The sequence below is a fragment of the Hippopotamus amphibius genome, chromosome 9, assembly GCF_030028045.1.
Source record: "Hippopotamus amphibius kiboko isolate mHipAmp2 chromosome 9, mHipAmp2.hap2, whole genome shotgun sequence".
Taxonomy (NCBI): Eukaryota; Metazoa; Chordata; class Mammalia; order Artiodactyla; family Hippopotamidae; genus Hippopotamus; species Hippopotamus amphibius.
The window spans coordinates 12311224-12331700 of record NC_080194.1 but is presented as its reverse complement, the minus strand read 5'-3'; the positions used below and the strand labels follow the sequence as shown (position 1 = coordinate 12331700).

Below are 20477 nucleotides of genomic sequence, written 5' to 3'. Positions count from 1 at the left end.
GAGCTCTCCCACCCAAATCCAAACGGGAGTCTGCTCCGTGTGCCAGACCCACGGCTGCAGAGGACGCGGCCGAGAGCCGCCAAGGTCCAGAACAGGTCAGTTCTAACAGGCGGGCTCATGCAGAGAGCACCTTAGAGCAGCCTGAGCCACCAGGATGCAGCCCTGCCTTTGCTGCCCTCCCCGCACCCGCGAGGAGGGAGCAGAGGGTCGACCCAGGGCCCGGCATGGACCCATCCACCCCCCACCCACCTCCCCGGTTCCGTACTTGAGCTGCCGGGGCTCGCAGTCCAGGCCGGGCAGCAGCAGCCGGGCCGCCTGGCGGATGTCGCCGCTGTCCACGGTGAGGCTGCGGCGGTGCTCCGCGTAGGTGATGGCCACGCGCATCCACTCCATCAGCGGCGGCAGCAGCATGAAGGGCCTGCGGGGCAGCAGAGGGAGGGGCTCAGGCCTGCGCGGGGGGCTCCCTGGAGCTCAGCGGGGGACCCCCTTCAGCACCCACGCTCAGGACAGCCACACAGGCTGGGCCCCCCGGAGCCCTCAGGCCGCGGGGGTGGCGGGGGCCTGACCTGTCTCCTCGGGGGGTCCCCACTCGTCCCACGCCGCAGGAGCTCCGTCCGGACTCGGGAGCAATTCCTGCCGCGGGCCGTGAGCCGAGCCCGAGGGCCTCAGGGGGCCGCAGACGGGGCCTGTCGGAGCGCGGAACCGGGGGCGCCCACCCCCGGCAAAGAATTCCGCGGGGGTCTCCCCCCCCCGCAGTGGGGAAGGGCTGCCTGCCTCCTGGGCGCTGGGGTGCAGCGGAGAGTCGAACCCCCCGGGCCCCAAACCCAGCTGTGCCGCCAGCAGCTACCCCCTCCTCGCCACAGACGACACCCCGACTTCCCCAAAAGAGACGCCACACGCCACACTCCCTGTGTGTGGACGACAGCCCCGCCCTCCTCGCCTGCGTCACTTCCTGCGGCAGGCAGGGTGCCCCGGGTCCTCCAGGGAGGAATGGCCCCGCGACCTACGTCACCCCCAGAACCCGCGGGGCCCCGGTGCGGGGCAGCAGGGGGAGGCAGGGCGGGGCCGTTCAGCCAGGCCTCTGAGCCCCGGAGTTCTGGGTGCCACCAGGGGGCGCCATTCACAGCAGGGTGGCTAGCGCCCCCTGGTGGTGAGCAATACCGGGGCCCTGCCACTCGGGGCCGGCCCCCCTCCCCAGGCCCTCCCTCCCCCTCCCCCGCCAGGCTTGACTCCTGTCCTCTCACCGTTCTGGCAGGTCTCCCATAGTGAAGACCTCAGAAGACCACTGCACAGCCCAGCAGACCCCATGTCGCGGAGGGGGCCTGACAGCCAGTCTTGGCTTCATGCTTGCCACACCCCCACGCCCTTCCACACCCCACTTCCTCTGGATACCCTGGGCTCCTTGTAGGCCTCTGCTGTCACCATCTTTCCCTTTGACCCTCAGAGAGGTACTCTGTCCAGGAAGAAGCGCTCCATCCTCTCTCCTCAATTCCTGAGTAAATCAACCACAGGGAATCACCTAAAGCTGCCCTTACATGACTTAACTCAGGTCTCCAAAAACTTAGGTCATCTTCAAAACTTCTCTTCTTGGGGGGGAGGGGTGGAGTTTGCTTTAATTGATTGATTGATTGATTGATTAAACAGGATAATCAGATGGCATTCTTGAAAGTGTTTCATTTGGAAGTTATTTTGATGCCCTGGTTCTGTCCTTTCCAAAAATATACTTAGGTACACTGAGTGTACCAATTGCTATGGTGGCAAGGTGGCCACAGGCTGGGAAAGCCTTGTGGCCTTGGCCCTACCAGATCCTATGTATCCTTCAAGGCTTAGTTCCAATGCCACTTCTTTCTAGAAGTCTTCCCACATCCCTTCTCCAAAGAAAATAATCTCTTCCTTCTCCAAGATCATTTAGAATTCTATTCCAGAATGAATGTGTCTCATCTTCCTGACTAGACTACTCCTCTTCAGAACAAGAACGATGCCTTCATTATCTCTGGTTCTCTCAAATGTACCCAGCACAGGGCGTAGACACAACAGATCCTCATTAAACCAAATGACTGCAAGGATGGCTAAGTATCAGGAACATGCTATAATGCATCCAAGTTTTCAGTCCTAGATCAAGTCCTGTTTCTGCCCCAAAAAGAATGGCATATACTCTTCAAAGGCACAACGTGGACTCGTTAGAATGGGAAGCTAGGACTCTATAGGGGGAACGTGCAGGATCCAGGAAGGAACAACAATTCACTTGTGACAATTACAAGGTCTTCCTTGATTGTGAATGCCCATATGAATTCCCTCCAAATATTTTGAAATTTTACAATTATTACCCTACAACGCTACAAGGCAAGCTCGGAGACATAATTCTACATATCAATTCTTCTGCTCCAAGGGGAAGGCTTTATCTAAATCACCAGCACTGGACAGTGAAGGGTAAACAAAAAGATAGTATGTGGATTTGCCAGCCATTCTTCCCTATTGTGGCCATCAGCCAAGACAAAGAGCCAAGTGCGACCACAAACGCTCTAAGCAGCATCTCCCAGCTGCACTGCGGGAAATCCAAGAGGCAACTCAGGAAACCATGAAGTCTAATCAGATGGTGTCATGATTCATTCTCCTGCCTTGTGCCTCTTATAACGTGGGGCACGTGAAAAGACACAGTATTGCTAACTGGTGGGCAGACACTGGAGATTGGTTCATTCGGTCTCCATTTTACCATCTTAGCTGGAGACGTGGAAAATTGAAAACTACATTTCCCAGACTCCTTTGCGAATTAGGCTTTACCATTAAGATGTAGCTGCGTGAGAGCTGGTAAATGGACGTGAGGTGGAGGCCACCTTTGTGTCCCCTTTGCCTGTTTTTGCTAGCAAGCCAAGTCAGAAAACATAGGGTATTTCTTTTTCCCCTACAGAGCATTCCAGTGTCCATTTCCCAACCTTTTGAGTGCTTCATAGGCAGTAGTACTGCTACCGCAGGCAACAGTAAAAACTTCTTGTCTCCATCCTCAATCCTGAATTGCAGTTTCCGGGGTTATCGCAGAGGGAGTAGCTCCCCTGATGGCAAGTTTAGTATTGTCCATGGAGTCACTCCTGGAGGTTCAGCTTTGAATCTGCTCCTGAGTCCTTTCAATGATTCTTTTGGCACTGAATTTCCTGCATGAAATCCCTTCCTGCTTAAAACACCTAGAGTGGTTTCTGTTTCCTGAGTTACACATGGATTAATATTCTCAACATACAAAAGTCCTCCAGGACTAAGACTGTCACTCTGCCTCTGGGGTGGTGGCTGGTGCCCATCTGTCCACAAACAAGGGCACTGTTGCCCCACAAATGACCCCTTCAGGCCTCTTTCCTTGGCCTACCCACCTCCCTGACCCGTGGCCCATAGGAAGGTAAAATGACAAGCAATGCATGCACCTTCTCGGTAACATCCTTCCCTTGGCCTGTGGGTTCCAGGCTACTATTTCCTTTCTGGTAATTTCATCTAGCTCACTGGGCATGCTGAGAAGCTGACCTGCATTACTGGACACTCTGGAAAATCCCTATAAAAACTCCCACCTCTACCGGCCATGGCTGTGTCCTAACTGCAGGGTGAAAAAGCTCCAGAGGAGCAAAGCTGGGAATGACTGACTGTGCATCCTCCCCAGGGTCTCTCTGCTTGGTTCCCTCCCAGAGAAAAAAGGCTGTTTTCCTCTTCTTGCCTTTTGCCTAGGCTGAGCTTGGCCGCAAGCCACTGACTATCCCCTTTGCTGGGTCTGGCACCTCGGAATAGCGGTTCTCAAGTGCTTTGGTCTCGGGATCCCCTTTGTCCTCTTACACATTATTGAGGCCCCCAAAGAGCTTTTGTTTACGTGTGTTGTTCTACCACTAATTACTGTATCAGAAACTCAAGCATCTGAATTACACAAGCTCACATCCCGTCAGCCATCGGAGTGACAATATGCTCTCAAGCCACACAGCTTCTGGAAAACTCCCTGGAAACTTGTGAGAAAATGAGTGAAAAGGCAAATGACACCTTATTATTATGAAAATTATTTTGACCCTGTGGACTGAGAAGTCTCTGGGACCCCTGAGAAGTCTCTGGGACCCCAGGGGTCCCCAGACCACCGTTTGAGAACCAGGGCCTTAGGCGAATATAGTAGATTCCTGAGGCAAGGCTGTTCTTGGGCGTGGGGATGCGATTCCGCCCCACTGCAGCCAATTCTAGAATGGTATGTGGTTTACATGCACGCTCGCAACCTAAGGACCTCAGGATCCCACACTGAATCCTCATTGGGAGAAAGCCCTACTTTCTGGAAGCAACTGAACTGGCTCTATAACCTTGGGCAGATCATTACCTTCTTTGGGCCTGTTTTTCTTTTTAAAGACGGGGTTAAGTCAGTGGTTTCTAGACATTTACCATCATGAGAAACCCTTTTGCTGTTATTTCTCTGCCTCCACATGACAATAGCTGTACCTACTGTACAGAGGTCAAGAGCATGTGTTCTGGAGGGAGACTGCTGGAGGCTGCAATCCATTGCACTTTCAGTGAATTAAATTGTGATCCTGTGCAAGTTATCTCACCTAGCCGCAGTTGTTCCATCAGCAAAATGGGTGTAAACAACAGGACCACCTTACAAGACGGCCAGAAGTATGTACCTAAAGTGCTTAGCACAGTGTTTGGCACATGGTAAGTTCTTGGTAAAGGTTAACTATTTTAGCGTCTGTTGATAGAGAAAATACATAACAGCAGAAAAGGCTACAGGAATCTGATCCTATTAAATGCCTCAGCTCCAGCCTTCTTCAAGTCCAGCCAATTCCCTCCCCGCACCCCTCCAACCCTCCAGCAAGTATAAACATGTAAAGCTTGCAAAAGCCTGCCAGCAAGCTGCCCACCACTCACTCCACCCCGGCTCATAAAACAGAGCAACAAACGCAACCACTATGTCGAGTGTGATCTGGAGACTGTTTCTGGCAGTGCAGGCCCTGGCCTTGGCCGTCAAGAACCTCGAACAGGGGAAGGGGCAGTGACACAGACCCAGGGGCCGCGGGGGCATAAACAGGTGAGGTGGTGAGCGGGTGGGCATGGGATGACTGTAAGGGACCTGCAGCCCCTAAGTGACACTGGTGGCCGAACCTCAGAAACAACACGCATGCATGGACACACACACACACATGCGTGCGCGTGCGCACACGTGCAAATGCATCCGATCGGGCTGCAACTGTGACAAACGAAGCCACCTGAAAGGGTCCCCGACTGGGAGCATCTGTCTTTGCATAAAGTAGTAACTAATGCCATGTGGGGGAGTTGTAAACTACACCAAAGAAAAGCCTCTTTCACAGGAAGCGGGGTGAGAGGAGGAAAGAGAGACCCAGGGAGGCCAAGTGTCTCACCCAAAGTCACGGAGCTCTTCGGCAGCAATAGGGGGACCAGCCCCACGTGTCATGACTCAGTTTCTCTTCCTCTCTCTTTAAATTAATCACACAGATGAGCCTGCGTATATCCAGCCAACGGGCTTACAAGGCCCTTCAACAGGACCAGGCCTGCAAAAGCCATTTTTCCCCATTAAAAAAATGCAAGAGAATAACGTTCTTAAGGCCTTGGTTTTAAGAGGTCCCTGCAGCCTGGAAAAAAAAACCCCAGCCCTGCCCCACTCAGCAAGCATATGATTTATTGGGATCACAGCCCTATAAGCAGTGTCTTAACAACATGAAACAGGAAACGCCTCCAATTTCCAGCTCAAAGCAGGCTCTGTTCTTCCTTGAGGTGGGCAGGGGCCTTGGGGAGAGAGTCAGGTTGGCAGATGGGGCACAAGCCTGGAGCTGGAGGCCCAGGCATGAGAAGGCCTTGTGCCTCTGTCCCCACCCGGCAGGCCAAGTCTGGGACCAGCAGGGATGTCCCCTCTGCACCCACCCATGAGGACTGGGTTCAAGTACCCAGGCAAGCAGATCTGGGAGGTGCCCACCGGCTGGGCAGGGCCTTGAGACCCGGCCTGAGCTCAGCCCTGGGAAACCTGGGCCGTGGTTTGTCAGCTTCAGCCGTTGGCTGGGAGCACAGGGGGCTCTGGGACATGGGCCTGGCTCCTGGGGCTGGGAGGGTTTAGGGAGGGCCACGATGCCCTGAACGTGCTCCCTAAGGAGAGGTCCCCATCACCCAGTAAGCTCAGCCCACCCCACCTGTGAGCATCCCTAGTCTAGGAAAGGAATCTCACAGGGACCAGCTACACAGCTGCAGGCGACGGCCATGGGAGGGGTGGCCAGAATGTCTTCCACCCTCAGCCTAAATTCTTCTACTGACGTTGCGCACCTTCAGTGAGGGCCACTGCCGAGCACTGGGGTTTAGTGGGGTGACCTTCCCCCCCGAATCCATCCTTCTCACGGCTCTTTCTGGGAAGCATGCTGCTTTTGTGCCCACCCACTGTGCCGCCTGGGCTGGGCCTGGCAAGTGGTACTGTCAAGAACCTGCAAAGATGCCACGCTTTTCCCAATCAAGTGACAGCTCTTCAAGCAGAGACTGCTCTGGGAAGGTCAAGGTCGGTTCTGTTCTGCCAGCTCTGAGGCCCTTACCACAAGTGCCCCAAGATTTCTGGAGGGCCACGGAGGCCTAACAGCAAGCCCAAACATCCACGGAGAATGAAACCGACATTGTCCTGACTGAAGTCAGTTTCCACTCCCCGCACAAAGGAAGCGATTCTAGTCCGGTTCACATCTTGGACCAACTATTGTTCTAGAACTGCGTGGTAAACCGGAATGGTTTGGCCCAGCTTGGAGTCAGAGCCGGGCAGGCATCTCTCTTCTGACCCCCAGGCCCATCGCCTCTGGCGGCCCTGCTGCCTCTGACCCTGCAGCTGACCCCTGGCGGAATCTCTGGGTAGGGTCACATGACTTCTGGGGTAGGGTCACATGACTTCTGTGAGAGGAGGGGCTTAGAGCTCTCTGCGGGGCAGGGTGGGGGGAATACACTTTTCTTATTAAAACCCATCTGGTACAGATTACAGGCACTAGAAAAACCTCCAGTCGCTCAGATATGCATACGGATATAAATGTAGATTACCACCAAATCATGATTAGCTGTGAACGATTTCTCTGCCTCTTCCCATTGGTTGCCTGTCAGGGAATCTAAACATGAGCTGTGGGATGCGAGGCCAGTCGGCTAACAATCGGGGCATCCTGGCCTCCAGGAATAATCGGGGAACACAAACAACTCACGTGTACAGAGCATTTGCTAAGCACCTGGCACTGTTTTAAGCCCTTTACATCTATTGACTCATTTCATTCTCAGGTCTACTTTACAAAACAGGTACTATTATTATCCCCATTTTACACATGGGGAAACTGAGGGCTGGAGAGGTAAAGGTATTCGCTCCAGGTCACGCACCTAGTAAGTGGCAGAGCTGGAATGTGGTCCCAGGCAGGGTACTCCCAGCGTCCAAGCTCCCAAATAGTACACTCCACCGCCACTTAGCTTAGTACATTGGCTTTCCATTTTCTGGGCCCTGCACGACCTCGTTCATCTTGGGGAGGGTGAGTATTCGGCATAGTAACCATGTAATCTGTCACCCGAGCTGGACCACTTCTGAGGGGGAAGAGGAGTGCTATTGCCGACGACACTGGGACTGCAGGTATGAGAGAGAAGTGTCTCAGGCAAACACAAGCATCTGGTCACCCCGGCGTCAAGCGCTTGCGTAAAGCACCTTGCCTCGCTCATGGGTCCCCTCCACGCAGAGGGGGGCCCACCCTGCCCACTCGCCCTGGGCCTGGTCCCCGTTCTGCCCTCAGCACTGCGCCCGCACAGCACGTACCCCTTTGGGATCATTCTGTTTGTCTGCATCCTTCTTGCCTGCTTTCTCCTCAGACTGTAATTGCTCTGGAGGCAGAGACCGTCTTACTTTCTGACGGCGCCCATCCCCCAGCACAGAAGCCCATGTTAGAAACTCAACCTTCGAATTCAGAAACGCTCAGCACGGCTCTCACTCCTGCAGGCAGAGCCCTCCGGCTGCTAACGTTCTCAGGGGGTCCGCGCTTACTCCAGAACTCTCTGCAGGGCTCCCGAGCTCTAAGTCAGGCCGATGAGCTCCTGAAATAAGGAAGAGCTTTGTCTTCCATTCTTGGAGGCCTGAGCTGGTTCAGGTATTAGCAAGTGGTTCTCTTCAGAAAACAAGAAAATCTTTCCCAGGTAAAAAGATAACAATTTCAAAGGAGAATTTTCTACCCAGGAACAGCTTCCTGGGGGAGGTTGGCTGACTGGGGCGAAGGCGGTTTCTGGGAGGGCAGCTAGGATGGTGGGTGGAACCGTCTCAGGGAGGGAACGGCAGGTGTGGTTCGGCAGACGTCCACGTGGCCTTGAGCCAGGATGGAGGGGACACAGCCATTTGTCTCTGGTAACTGGGCCTGACTCCAGGGCGGCATCTTCTGTGGGCAGGATGGTACAGAGTCCAGTGAAGACTGCACGCGGGCCACTGCCCCTCCACCCTCTCCCCCGCAACAGGGTGCTGTGAGGTCCAGGGCATCTATCTCACCCACTTCTCAGGCCAAGGCTCCCCTGCGCGGTGGCCTGGCTGGTAGGCGGCTGGCCCAGAAGGCTGGAGGATCGCTGCTTCCCACACACCTGGAATGGAGCGGGGTGTGGCTTCCCCTGGCCTCTCTCCACTCGGCTGGGGTGTGGCTCCCCTGGCCTCCCGGCCACACCTCAGCTGCAGGGCTCACTGCTGCATGAAGATGCAAGAGGCTCCGAATCACCCAGGCTCGGCACCTGTGGTGGCTGACGAGCGGCCACGGCTCCTTCACCGTGCGGAAGCCAGACAGGCAAGGGCCTCCAGCCCGTTCGAACACACACCCCTTCTTTTGAACACAACACTTTCAAAAACAAGGGGAGGGCACTTGCCACTACCCATTGGCCTCTGCCAACAAGTCAGGCTCGGGGGGACCATCTGGCTTGCTTAGCTGTCCTGCTCCATTTATCCCACTGCTGGGCAGCAGGGAGGTGTATTTAGAGCGTCTGAAGAGGTAGTCCTGTCTGGATTCAGCTGAGTATCATCGCACAGCACCCGCCTTCCCCATCCTCCACCGTCTAAGGCAGAAAGGTGACCCATTCACACGGTCAGGTAAAGAGTTTCCAGAAACTTCTAGGAGGAGGAGGTAGGGGCCTGGGGCTCTTGAGGCCTGGCAGAGGTGCACGTGTGTAGGGGGGAGATTCTGGACTGGCAACTAGTGGCTTTGACTTGAGCTGCAAGAAGCGGTGCACTTGAACCCAGCCAGAGGAAAAGGCTCCCAGCACTCGAGCCTGCTTTCTGCACCCACAGCCCGACTGCAGCCTCAGGCAAGATGCTGTCACTGGCTTCTGAGCAACAAAGCCACATTGCTAAGACTTGCGGAGGGCCTACTACGTGCCAGGTAAGCACGAGGCCATTCTGCAAACATTACCCTTTAACACAGCCACCCTGCCAGGGAGGTGTAATGATCAGCCTGCGTTTTACAAATGTGGAAACCGAGGCTTTGAGAAGTTTGGACATGTGTTCAGGGTCACACAGCTAGCCAATGGCGATCTGTCTGGCTCTAAAAAGAGAGATCCTGGGGTCTTTCCTGAGGCCAAACCGCCATGCACGAAATGCTCTGAGCCCGCCGGCCAGCTGAGAACTGGAAGGCAGGCATGAGGGAGAAAAGGGTGGCCCCAGTGTGCCCACTGCCCCGCTCTGTCCAACTCCAGCCTCCGCGCCCACAGCCTCGTCCGTCCTGAAGGCAGAAGGGAACTGGGTGTGGGCTGGGCCCCAAAGCCCCAGGAGGACACTCTGGACCCCTTAAGAGTCTTCTTCCCCCAAATCTCAAATATTAGAGCAGCAACGGAGGTGGCTGTCAGAGGCGGTTGGTCTCGTGGGAGGAGGGAAATCTGGGGAGCCGGCTGGCAGGCAAGTAGGAGCAGGCCAGAAACAGCCCAGCTTGACTGCAGGCACCGCCCGAGCTCCTATCCTGCCCCATCCTGGGTGTGTGCAAAGTCCACAGCTCAGCCTCGGAAGCCACCTTCTGTAAGAAAACAAACTCCGTTCCCTTGGGTTGGGACTTCCCAGCACTCGGGCACTCTCTGTGAGTCTGGCAATACTGTAGACAAAGGGGACTGTGGCTGCCGTGTTACAAAAACACCCGCGGGCCTGGCAGTTCCCAGTCCTCTCCTCTGTGGGGACCGGTGGGTGCAACAATGGGACAGGAAGTCATACGCAACAGGCAGCCCCCGGGGCACTTGTCAACGGCTGGGTCGGGATCCTGTTCTGTCTCCAGCCCGTTACCTGGCACTGCCACTTCCTTTGTCTGCCCCCCGTGACTGTCTCACTGCTTCTCGGATGCTGGGCACGTGCCCACCCTCGCTGGCCACCCAGAGCCAGTGAACTCAGGCCTGTGGGGGCAAGAGGCCCTGAGTAACAGAGCGGGCAGCCCAAGTCACACCGGGCAGGAGGTGCTGACGGACACACCGGCTCCCAGGGTCTTGCCCTCTCTTCCCTGGGGGGCGGGAGGGAGGTATCACCCCCGACACTGTGAATTCACTGCATTCTCATTGTTGGGCCTCCCCGTCGGAGCTCAGTTCTTCCTCTTCCTAGCTGTGACCTTGGGGGCCCCTCTTAACCTCTCAAGGCCTCAGTCTGCTCATCTGTAAACAGCTTCCTCTGAGGGCTTGTGAGGATCTGCTGGAGAGCTGTGGGTTTAAAGTCCTTTATAAACGGTAAAGCTCTGTCCAGACGCTTCTAGCCCGTGTACATATACATCAGGTCATTTCGCTCCCACGCTTAACACTCCACGCTGGCAGCCGGTCCCGTGCCGGCACTGTGACCAAACCAGCAAGTGAGGGGCCCGGGGCATGACTACAGCACCAACTTCAGAGGCTCTGACGCGCTGCTCGGTCTCTGAACCAATGGGGTGGATGAAATCCAGTTTTTAGAGTTCACGGAGATCCTCAGGGGGTGAGTTGTGATAAATCCAAAATGTACACATATCTCTGTTCAAAGCAGCTCTCACGGAATTAGACCTTTGGTCCATCGGGTCTACCTCACCTTCTCTGCCGTTTGCCTGGTTTCCTGGCTACTGTCAGGGGGTGGTCAAGAGGGAATTAAGGGCAGGGATTGAAGGAGGTATATATGAGAGGGAAAGAAAACATGGATTTTGAAAAGATGTGATTTTTAAATTCACCATTGTTTTGGCTTATTTATGCATTAAACATGATTCCCTTATGCGAGTCCTTCCACAGGTTTGTGAAAACAGTACTTATACTGCTAATAGCAGCTACCGTGCATGACGAGCTTACTCCGTGGTAAGTCCTTTCAACGGATTACCTCGCTTGGTCCCCATAAAAACCTTTGGAAGTAGATCAAGCCATTTTCCACTAAAAGCCAGGAAAACTGAGGCCTGAGGCATTACCTTGCCCACAGTCACACAGCTAGTAAACAGCAGAGCAGAGACCCCACAGGTGCTCTTTCTGACTCCAAAAGTCCAACCTTGAGGCTCTATAGCCTATTTCACTAACTGAACAAAATATGTAACTGTCTACTGTGTGCCAGGGAATGTTCTGTGTGCTGGGGTCACAGTGGTAACACCGGACTTGCGGTGCTTACCTTCCAGAGGGCTGAGCAGGGGGCAGACAAACAAGTTCACAGGCAAGGTAACTTCAGACAAAGGAGGGTGCTTGGAAGAAAAGAAAAAGCGGACGAGAAGATGGAGCGTGACTGGGGGTGGGAGGGACAGCTCCCTGCGTGCCCTGCAGACCACAGACAAGTCACCTCAGAGGTCCCTGGGTGCACCGGCCTGGGGAATACATAGAAACAAGTACTTAATTCACCCGATAGCTATTTTTATTTATTTCCATTTTAGGGAAACAGATGGAAATTTAATGCACAAAAGCGGGGAGTGGAAAGAGAGAAAAGAGCTTAACATTGCAAATCTTCTTGAAATGGTATTTAAGGGAACCACAAGTCAGGAGCATAAAGCCGCCACTGCCATCATCTCTATTATTTGATAAGAAAACACTTTCGCAAGCCGAGCAAAAGATGAACGAGCCCACTTCTTCAGACCGAACGCACAGCCTCTCTGCGGGTGCCTATTTATGTAAAGCGCTCATCGGAGGGGAAACATCCCCCTCCTGCATCTGGACTGGAACAAAGAGGGGTCTCTCCTCGCTGTGTACTTCGTGTGTGTCGGGGGCCCTGCCCCAGAACTTGGGGGGCCCCCAGGAAGTAGGCACTGCTTGGATGTTGACTCTACACAGGAGGAAACTGGGGCTGGGAAAGTAAGGGGATGTATTCAGATCACACAGCCGGAGGAGGAGGGGCTGGTTTGAGCCTCACACACGGGCACTCTAAGGACGTAGGTCTCTGCGGGAACATCACTCAAGCCCCATCGAGAAGCATCTGTCTAGACAAACAACAACCAGAGATGACGTGAAAAAAACAACAACACACCTATACTGTGTTTTTAAGATGTAGATCCATTTCTGTCATGAAATATGCACTTTGAAGCAACAAGATCCCTCCGCGACATCTGCTGCTCATGCTATCCCGCCTGTTCCAGTGTCCTGTGGCTGTTCTTCAAAGGCCCAGTTAAAATCCCAGTCTGTTCTGACACCACCTCCCCACCAAAGACTCCAGTGTTCTCCAAGGTCCTCTGGAATATGATGACGAGGAGGAGGAGGAGGACGAAGAAGATGAAAAAGATGATGCCTGACACGTACTGTGTGCCAGGCACTCGTGCTTTGCACACATGAACTCAGTCCCTGCGACACTCCTACGAGGTCGGCACTGTTAGTCCTGTGCTAAGAAGAAACGGAGGCACAGAGGCTGAATGACTGAGGCCAGCAGCTGGGATTAAATCCAGGCCGGCGTCAGGGCCCGTGGGCTGACCTAACGCAGCATCATACGACCAGGCTTCCCCTCACACTGTCTGGTGAGTGTGCTCATTTTTTTCTCTGCTGTCTTGTTTCTGCCGCTCTCATTAGGTGAGAGACTCTATCACATAAGGCCCTCCTTCATAATTCTCTTACACCCCTTCGCTGCTGATCAACAGAAGTACAGTGAGAAATGTGCGTTGGTAAGTGAAGCACTTCAGATGGTACCTGTCACTTGATACGTGCTCTACAACGCTAGCTGTAACTAGCAGGGCGGTTTGTAAGCAGGGAGAATGTTCGGAGTTGCATTATTAATTATTATTATTATTTATTTATTTATTTATTTATTTTTTGGCACACGGGCTTACTTGCTCCGCGGCATGTGGGATCTTCCTGGAGCTGGGATCGAACCCGTGACCTCTACATTGGCAGGCGGATTCTTAACCACTGCGCCACCTAGGAAGCCTGCATTATTAATTACTACGGGTAGTGGCGGTGGTTATATTGGTCATCTCAATAGTGGCAGCAGTAACTGTATTAGTTGCAGTCGTATTACTAACCCAGATGCCGCTTGAGAACCACACTTTAAGAAACATCATCCTACATCAAGGAAGAGAGACTACTCTCAACGCCAAACACGTCACCCAAGCATGTTTATGACCATTATGGTAACGGGGTGGGGGGTGAAGACACAGCCACCCTTTATGAGAACTTCTAATGTGCCAGGCACTGAGCTGAGCGCTTTACCGTATTATCTCATTTAACCCGAGCAGCATACTAACATCTTACCATTTTACTGCTGAGGAAACTGAAGCCTAGAAAGATGGGCTGACGTGTCACGCCACTAGAAGATGGCAGAGATGACACCTCCGGGATGACCCGAGAGGCTAGTGGAATCCTCTGACCCTCGGGCAGTACCCGAGGTCATGGTATGGGCTTCAGGTGGAGTGGGTAGGACGCATACGGGCCGACATCTTTGCTAACTCCAGCTTTTCTGAGTTCTGTCCACATACTTGTGGGAACCCTCTCGGCCAGCATAACATGGACCAGGGCAGCCAAGAGTTGGACTGGACACACAGCAACTTCTTCTGGAATCTCACCTGGAAAAGGGCTTTGATCTCTCAGAGAAAATAGCTCCACGGGAACCGGGGACTAAGACTGGTATCAAACCAGCACTCCGAGCCCCCTGTCCCTCCTGAACCTGCCCAGGGTGCAGGGCTACGTACCAGACAGATCCGGGGTGGACTGTGGTAGGTGCGCCTCTCCTTGCAGAGTGTGGGAAGGGCTTGCTACTGCCTTCGTTCTCAGAGTGGTCCAGGCACTGAGAGGGGATGTGAGGGAGAAGGCAAGCGGAAACCAGCTGATCACAGAAACACCGAGCTGGACAGTGGGGGCAGGACCTTCCAGGCCACGAGCTCCCCCCTCCCCTCGCTTCGGCCCCAGAGGTCCCACGCCCTCGGGCAACATTCTGGACTGTGTTTCGTTGTTCTCACACTGATCCCTTCTCTCCCCCAGGTCCCATGCTCTCTCTTGCCACGTGGTCTTGGCATAGGCTATTCCTTCTGCCTGATACTAATCATCATAGTAGCTAATCCTGAGCATTTACTGTGTCCAGGTACTCTTCTAAAAGCGCCGCCTACATTAACTCACGGTGCTCACACCTTACGGGTGGCTGTGAAGACTACATGTTAGTTGTCCACAGAACGTGGGCTCTGGAGAGACCAAGCGACAGGCTGAAGGTTCTAAAATCAGCGAGTGATAAGTATGACCGCAAATGTGCGTCCTTGGATCACAGTTTTCCTGTCAGATTGCGCTCTGATGGCTAAGAAACAGGACACCAGATGTTTCCAGGCTCCATCCCAAATCAGACGCTCCTGGCTTAGCGTCCTCAACACCAGCAGCCCCAAGCCCTCGGAGCGAGCTTCCCTCCACGAAGGGGCACCGTGCAGGGCTGGGGAGGGGGACGCAAGGGGCCAGGGCTTGAAGCTTAAGCAAATGGGCTGATCTGTGGACAAGGGGCCCACCGTTGTTTCCAGTATTCCCAAACATTCCTCAAGGATCTGGCCTCTGCTGCTGCTGCTGGCAGCACCGCCCAGTGAGTCTGAGGCCCCAGCGACTGAGGTTCTGAGGCAGAAAATCAGATCACCCCCTGTCGACCTCAGCCCCCTCTGCATCTCTGGCTGTATCTGTCTCCCTCCACGTGCTCTGCCGGATGATGCTCTCTTCCAGCAATCTGCTGGCGAGCCGGCGGACCTCCCCCTGCTCCTGCATGTCTATGCAGCCTTCTTCCCCACCTCCCCAAAGTCCTCACTCCCAGGAGGACCATGTCCTCTGCGCAGGATGCTATTCCAGCTACCCACCGCTCTGCCTCCAGGCATGATGAGCAAGGACCACACGTAGCCAGATGGCTGTCCATTCTCCTCCAGACCATGGGGGGAAGGACCTCACCCCCACCCCCCCGCCCCATCTCTCTGGGTAACCCTGGATCTCTGACAGCAAGTTCTTTCACTTTCTGAGCTTGGTCCCGGGTGATGACATGCACTGCAGGGCGGCAGCTGTGACTAATCCTGTGTTTGAGACGCTGCCTTGTGCCTCGCGGGTGCCTGTGATGCAAAGCTGCCAGCAAGAGAGGGATCCTGGGAGGGTGCAGGGAGGTTCCAGCTGCAGGCTCTCCCAGGGTGGTGGGGAGGTGTCCTGGAAGCGCAGAGGCAGGTGGGGCTGGAATGGCCCCGGAGAAGGTGGCCCCAAGGGCCGGGACCCACCCAGATTATCTTAGAGCTTTAGGACTGCATCTCAGCGGCTGGTTGGGAAAGATACAGTTTGGCATGGTGAAGGGTGAGGGTTTTCAGGTCAGAGAGACCTGATTCGAATCCTTGCCCAGATACTCAGCAGCTAGGTACCCCCGGCCTCGTGCCCTCATTCGTAAAATGCAGGGAATGCTAGCACGCAGCTTGCTGATTCGATGGAGGGGCACAAAAGAAACAGAAGTCAGTAGAGCTGCCCTTTAAAAGGAAGAGCTGGCTCCTTTCACATGTGTTATCTCCCTGATGGGGTCACTCAGCCCCATTTTACAGATGAGGAGCCTGAGGTGTGGAGGGGCCTGTGGGGGAGGTCTCTGCCTGAAGCCTGAGCTCTCCTCCCTGCTGCTTCCTGGCTCACTGAAGAAGCACATCAGACTGCCTTCTCATGCCTCGCAAAGCTGCCCCCTTGCCACCCAGAGCTCCTGCTGCTTCCACAGCCCCCTCCTTCCTCCAAACCCAGAGCAGGAGACCCTGGAGAGAACGGTCCTCACAAAGGGATGCTGAGGCCCCGCTGGCCGGTGCAGAGGCAGCGCGCGGCACGGCGAGATGCGCTTCACAGAAGGATGAAGGCGCGTCCCGCCCACCCTCTGTCAGCACACCTGTGGTCATGCACAGCCCCCATGGAAGGGAAGAAGGGTGATTGCTTCAAAGTGGAAATCTGTGAGTACAGACCGGAGTGGCACCATCGTGCCACAGGCCAACCCAAGCCTCCAAACTGAGCTCCTTAGCCCACATGTGCAAGGCTACACAGCCACCGTCACACCTGAAATCAGAGGTTCTGTCCAATTCTGGCTGGGGGACCTGACCCCTGTGCTTCAGCCATGGGACAGAGGGAGGAACTTCAAGGGAATAAAGTGGGGGAGGGGAGAGAAAGAGACAGACAGACAACCCCAGACTCACAAAAGCAAAGCTTTGTCACCCTGGAGCCCTAGCAAACTCCAGCTCCTCTGTGCACAGGGGAGAAGGCTTTCCCCAGAAATCTGCTGAGGGTATCGGAGTGGCGGTGCCTCGTGGGGACATGCGGCGCAGCCTGCGGTGGAAAGGCCATCCAGGCTCTCTGAGGCCTGCAGGGCCTGCCCTGTCAGGGTGAGTCTGAGCACGGCAGGGCCCACCGAGCAGCCAGGAACTGGGCCACCAGAGCGCTGTCGGGCCGTCAGCCCGCCTGGGTATTTTTAAGGTGTCCTCCTTTTCGTGCCCAAATCTGAAATTCTGGGATTCTTTTTTCCTAACAGTGGTTCTAGTTTTCCATGTGTCTAATACTCACTTGAAATGATTCATGGAAAAATGCCTTTGTAACCAATTTCTTTGTGCCACAGACAGTGTGGTTTGTAAAGAATGAGATATCTAAACACATACTCGTGTGTACTCAAGCTCAGCCGTCACAATCACACATAGACAAGCAGCTCGGGTCACACAGAAACCCTGATGTCATGTTTTACGGCGTCAGGGGCTGGGAATCCTCCCAGGAGGAAAGCCAGAGGGTGGCCACAAAGACATTCAAGGGGTTCCGGGCACGGAGCCCACAGAAGAGCACCTCCCTGGCCAGCACCACAGCCAAGAGCCACGGTCACAGCCGGAGGGCCGAGCAGCCCAGCCCAGGGCAGCAGGTCCCAGGAAGCTCCTTGTCCTCCTCTCCCAGCCACCTTTGCTTGGGTGACCCAGCCTCAGGCTCACCCTAACATCCTTGGGGACCTCCTCCCCGTCCCCACCCCCTCTAGATGTTTTCTTGGCCCTTTCTCCCTCCCAGCCAGCTCTTGCAACCGCAACAATTTCTCCACAAAGCAGAAACAGCTGGGGCATAGGGCCTGTGCTCTGGCCCCGCCTCCCTGCTGGATGCTTCCTTCAGGAAACCCAGGGCCTCCACCTGCTGCCTTCTCGCTCTGTGTCGGGGCCCACCTGCCTCAGCCCTGCATTCACTGTCTGGCTCCCCGAGAAATGAGGCAATGGTGGTCTAATGATGATACCAGTAATAATAACAGCAGTGGTAGCATTTATGGGGACTCTACTACGTGTGTGTACTGGGCCACTATTGCTTCATGTCTCTCGTAATGACAGACGGTATGGTACAGAAGTCACGAGCAGAGCCTATGTGGCCTTGGCAAGTTACTGAATCTCTCTGTGCCTCCACTTACCCATCTGTAAAATGGGGCTGCGAAGAGCACCTATTTCCTGGAAGTGTGTGCCCGCATGTAAAGTGCACAGCGCAGTGCCTGTCATGTGGCAAAGGCCCTATAAACATCGCTGGACATCATCGAATCCTTACAACTGCTTCATTACCGCCCCGTGTTTACAGCTAAGGAAGCCGAGGCTCAGGGATATTTGGAACCTTGCACAAAAGTCTCAAGGTTCATGAATGTCATACTTGCTGTATGTGCCCAGGCCACCTGACCCCTGAGCCTCTGCATTCCCTGCTCCCAGCGTTTGCCACATGGTCTGCAAGACTGCCAGTGTTTCCACAACGGATTTTTAGATGAGCTGGTGTGGGGATCTACCTTTGCACCTTTGCCTTTTGTGACTGCGGAGACCCTGGAGGAGCGGGCCTGGCTGTGGAGTGGCTCTGAGGACCACAACACCGAGGAGACCCAGTGCCTCCCAGAGACAGCGGGCGGCGGGCGCGGGGGCTGGGTAAGCAGTGGCACTCTCTGGATCAAGGTCGCAGATCTCCTTCCTCCGTGATGGGGCACGGACACCCCTGGGCTCTCCCCCTCTCCTGGGCCCTGCTGTGAGGTGGGATGTGTGCACACAGGACTTCCTAAACTGAAGGCGAGGCTTTCCCACTCCCTGGACCTTCAAGCACACAACTCTCGAGGCCATGGACAGACCCTGCCTTAGGTGGCCATGCGGTGACCTCCAGGTGAGTCTCCTGTTAGCATATATACTGCGAAAATTATAAAAATGCATCTTCCTTGGGCAGAAAATTGAAAAAAGGTGGCCCTCTGAGTAGACCAATTAGAATGGGCACCCTGTCCTCAGGCTGACAGGGCCTCATGTGTGTCCCTCACTCATGCCCTTCCCTGGTTCCCCTTGTGCAGTGTACAACCTGTACATCTGTTCTTAGCAGCCCCTCCCCCATTTGGGAAAGGGCTGGGACCCTATGGAGATCATTAGACTGGGGGCCAGGAGGCCTGGACCCTGGAGTTGTTTATCCACTAATCTGCTGGAGAGCAAATAATCAGCCAGAGCCACAATGCGCCCATCTGTAAAGTGAGTGAACAGGGCAAATGTGCCTAAGATTCCTCACAAGAATGATGATAACAGTGACATCATCGTCACCAAAAGAGGTGACAGCCACCACTGATGGAGGGCCAGTTACCACCCAGACATTGTCTTAAGTGCTTTTTCTCAGAGCACTAGCTTACGCACCTAAGTAGGTGTGAATACCTCATTTCATAAAAGAGGCAACTGAGTTTCTGAGAGCCCAGGTAGTAAGAGCTAGAGCTGTGAGACAGAGGCCAAAGCCCACCTTCTGAGACTCAACAAGGACCCCACACTACATCAGCCCGAGGGAAACGAATCCCGCTGCACCCCAGGGCCAGGGCTTTGTCCATCTGAATTCTCAGCCCTTGCCCGCGTCCGGCTGCCTCCTCACAGGCACACAGGCCGGGGCCAGGGCTCTTTTCCCACCTCGTTGGTCACTCAGTCAGTCAACACACACTGGGTAGCATGGGCCACCAGGTGTGCAGCCCAAGGCAGATCCCTACCGTTCGTTGTTCAGGGCCATCCTCGGGGGGTCCAGGTTGGGGTTCTCCATGGACTCCATCTGTGGACACCGCAGGAAGTAGTAGAGCGTGTGGAGGGCGTCAGGGGCCCAGGTGATGGGCTGGGGTGGCTGGCGGGCCTGGCGGGCGGGGCTGGAGCCAGGACACAGCGGGTGGCGTCCCTGCATGTGGTGCATGGCGCGGGAGACCAGGTCGCCTGGAGAGGAGGGCCAGAGAGAGGGAGAGAGAAAGAAAAATCTGAGTTCACAGCCCACGTTCTTGCAAGGATACTTGCTAGCTAGAGGAGCAGTAAGCCGGCGTGCATAATTACTATTTACCCAGAGGCAGTGGAGAAGGTGGAAACTGTCACCCAGACACACAAGAGCAATTTAGGTCCCCTTTCACTTCCAGTCCTGCCCTAACAGCTGAAGGACACACTTGGCAGGGCCCAGCCCCACCAGAACTTATGCTAATACGGTTTCTTTTTCAACATCCCCACTCTTTCCACCCCTCCATGGGCCTTCCCCTGGCTCTGACCATGGGCCTCTTCCCCCAACCTCCAATGCCTGTGCCAGGCTGAGTGGTGATTCTCGCCCATGCTGTCTGGTGCAGAACCCAGGTACTTCTGCAGAAAAGGGACCTCCCTCTCCACGGCCACAAGGAACCCCCCCACCCCACTCCCGCCACCAACCACTATGCTTACTAGGTGCTGAGTGTTCAATTTTCTAGACAAAGGATTGAATTTGGTTCTTACAATGCTGAGGTCCAAGTGGTATCCCCATTTTACAGATGAGGAGATTGAGGCTTATCTGGTAAGCAAACATTTACTGACTTGGTGCATTTCTTTGGTCACAGGGATGCCCAGGTGCCCGCAGGTTAAGTCAACGGTAGAGCCTACATGTGAATCTAGGCCTGTGTGACTCCAAAGTCCATGAACTGAACTGCGACCCAGGCCGTGGCCTGCCCTACTGAAGTGTGCGGGGTCCTCAGGTCCCCATATCCTGTGCTGTGTTTTCTTCCCCAGTCAAAGTCTTTTCAATACCCTACCAGCTTAGGACAGGAAACGTCCCATCATTGTGTGAGGCCACAATGCTGAGAAAGGATGGGTGAAATGGCTGCAGGCACCCGCAGGCCCCTCGCTCTA

The 20477-nt window shown here is 54.8% G+C and overlaps 1 protein-coding gene across 1 annotated transcript in view; it reads right to left on the bottom strand.

Moving 5' to 3' along the window:
• Nucleotides 1-20477, bottom strand: part of ABTB2 (ankyrin repeat and BTB domain containing 2) — a 173927-nt gene that overhangs the window by 19557 nt on the left and 133893 nt on the right. Inside the window, exons 3-4 of the mRNA XM_057747787.1 lie at nucleotides 19337-19550; nucleotides 266-418 (exon numbers count right to left, since the gene is read on the bottom strand). Coding sequence (XP_057603770.1) covers nucleotides 266-418; nucleotides 19337-19550 — 367 coding nt within the window. The remainder of the gene's footprint in view (nucleotides 1-265; nucleotides 419-19336; nucleotides 19551-20477) is intronic.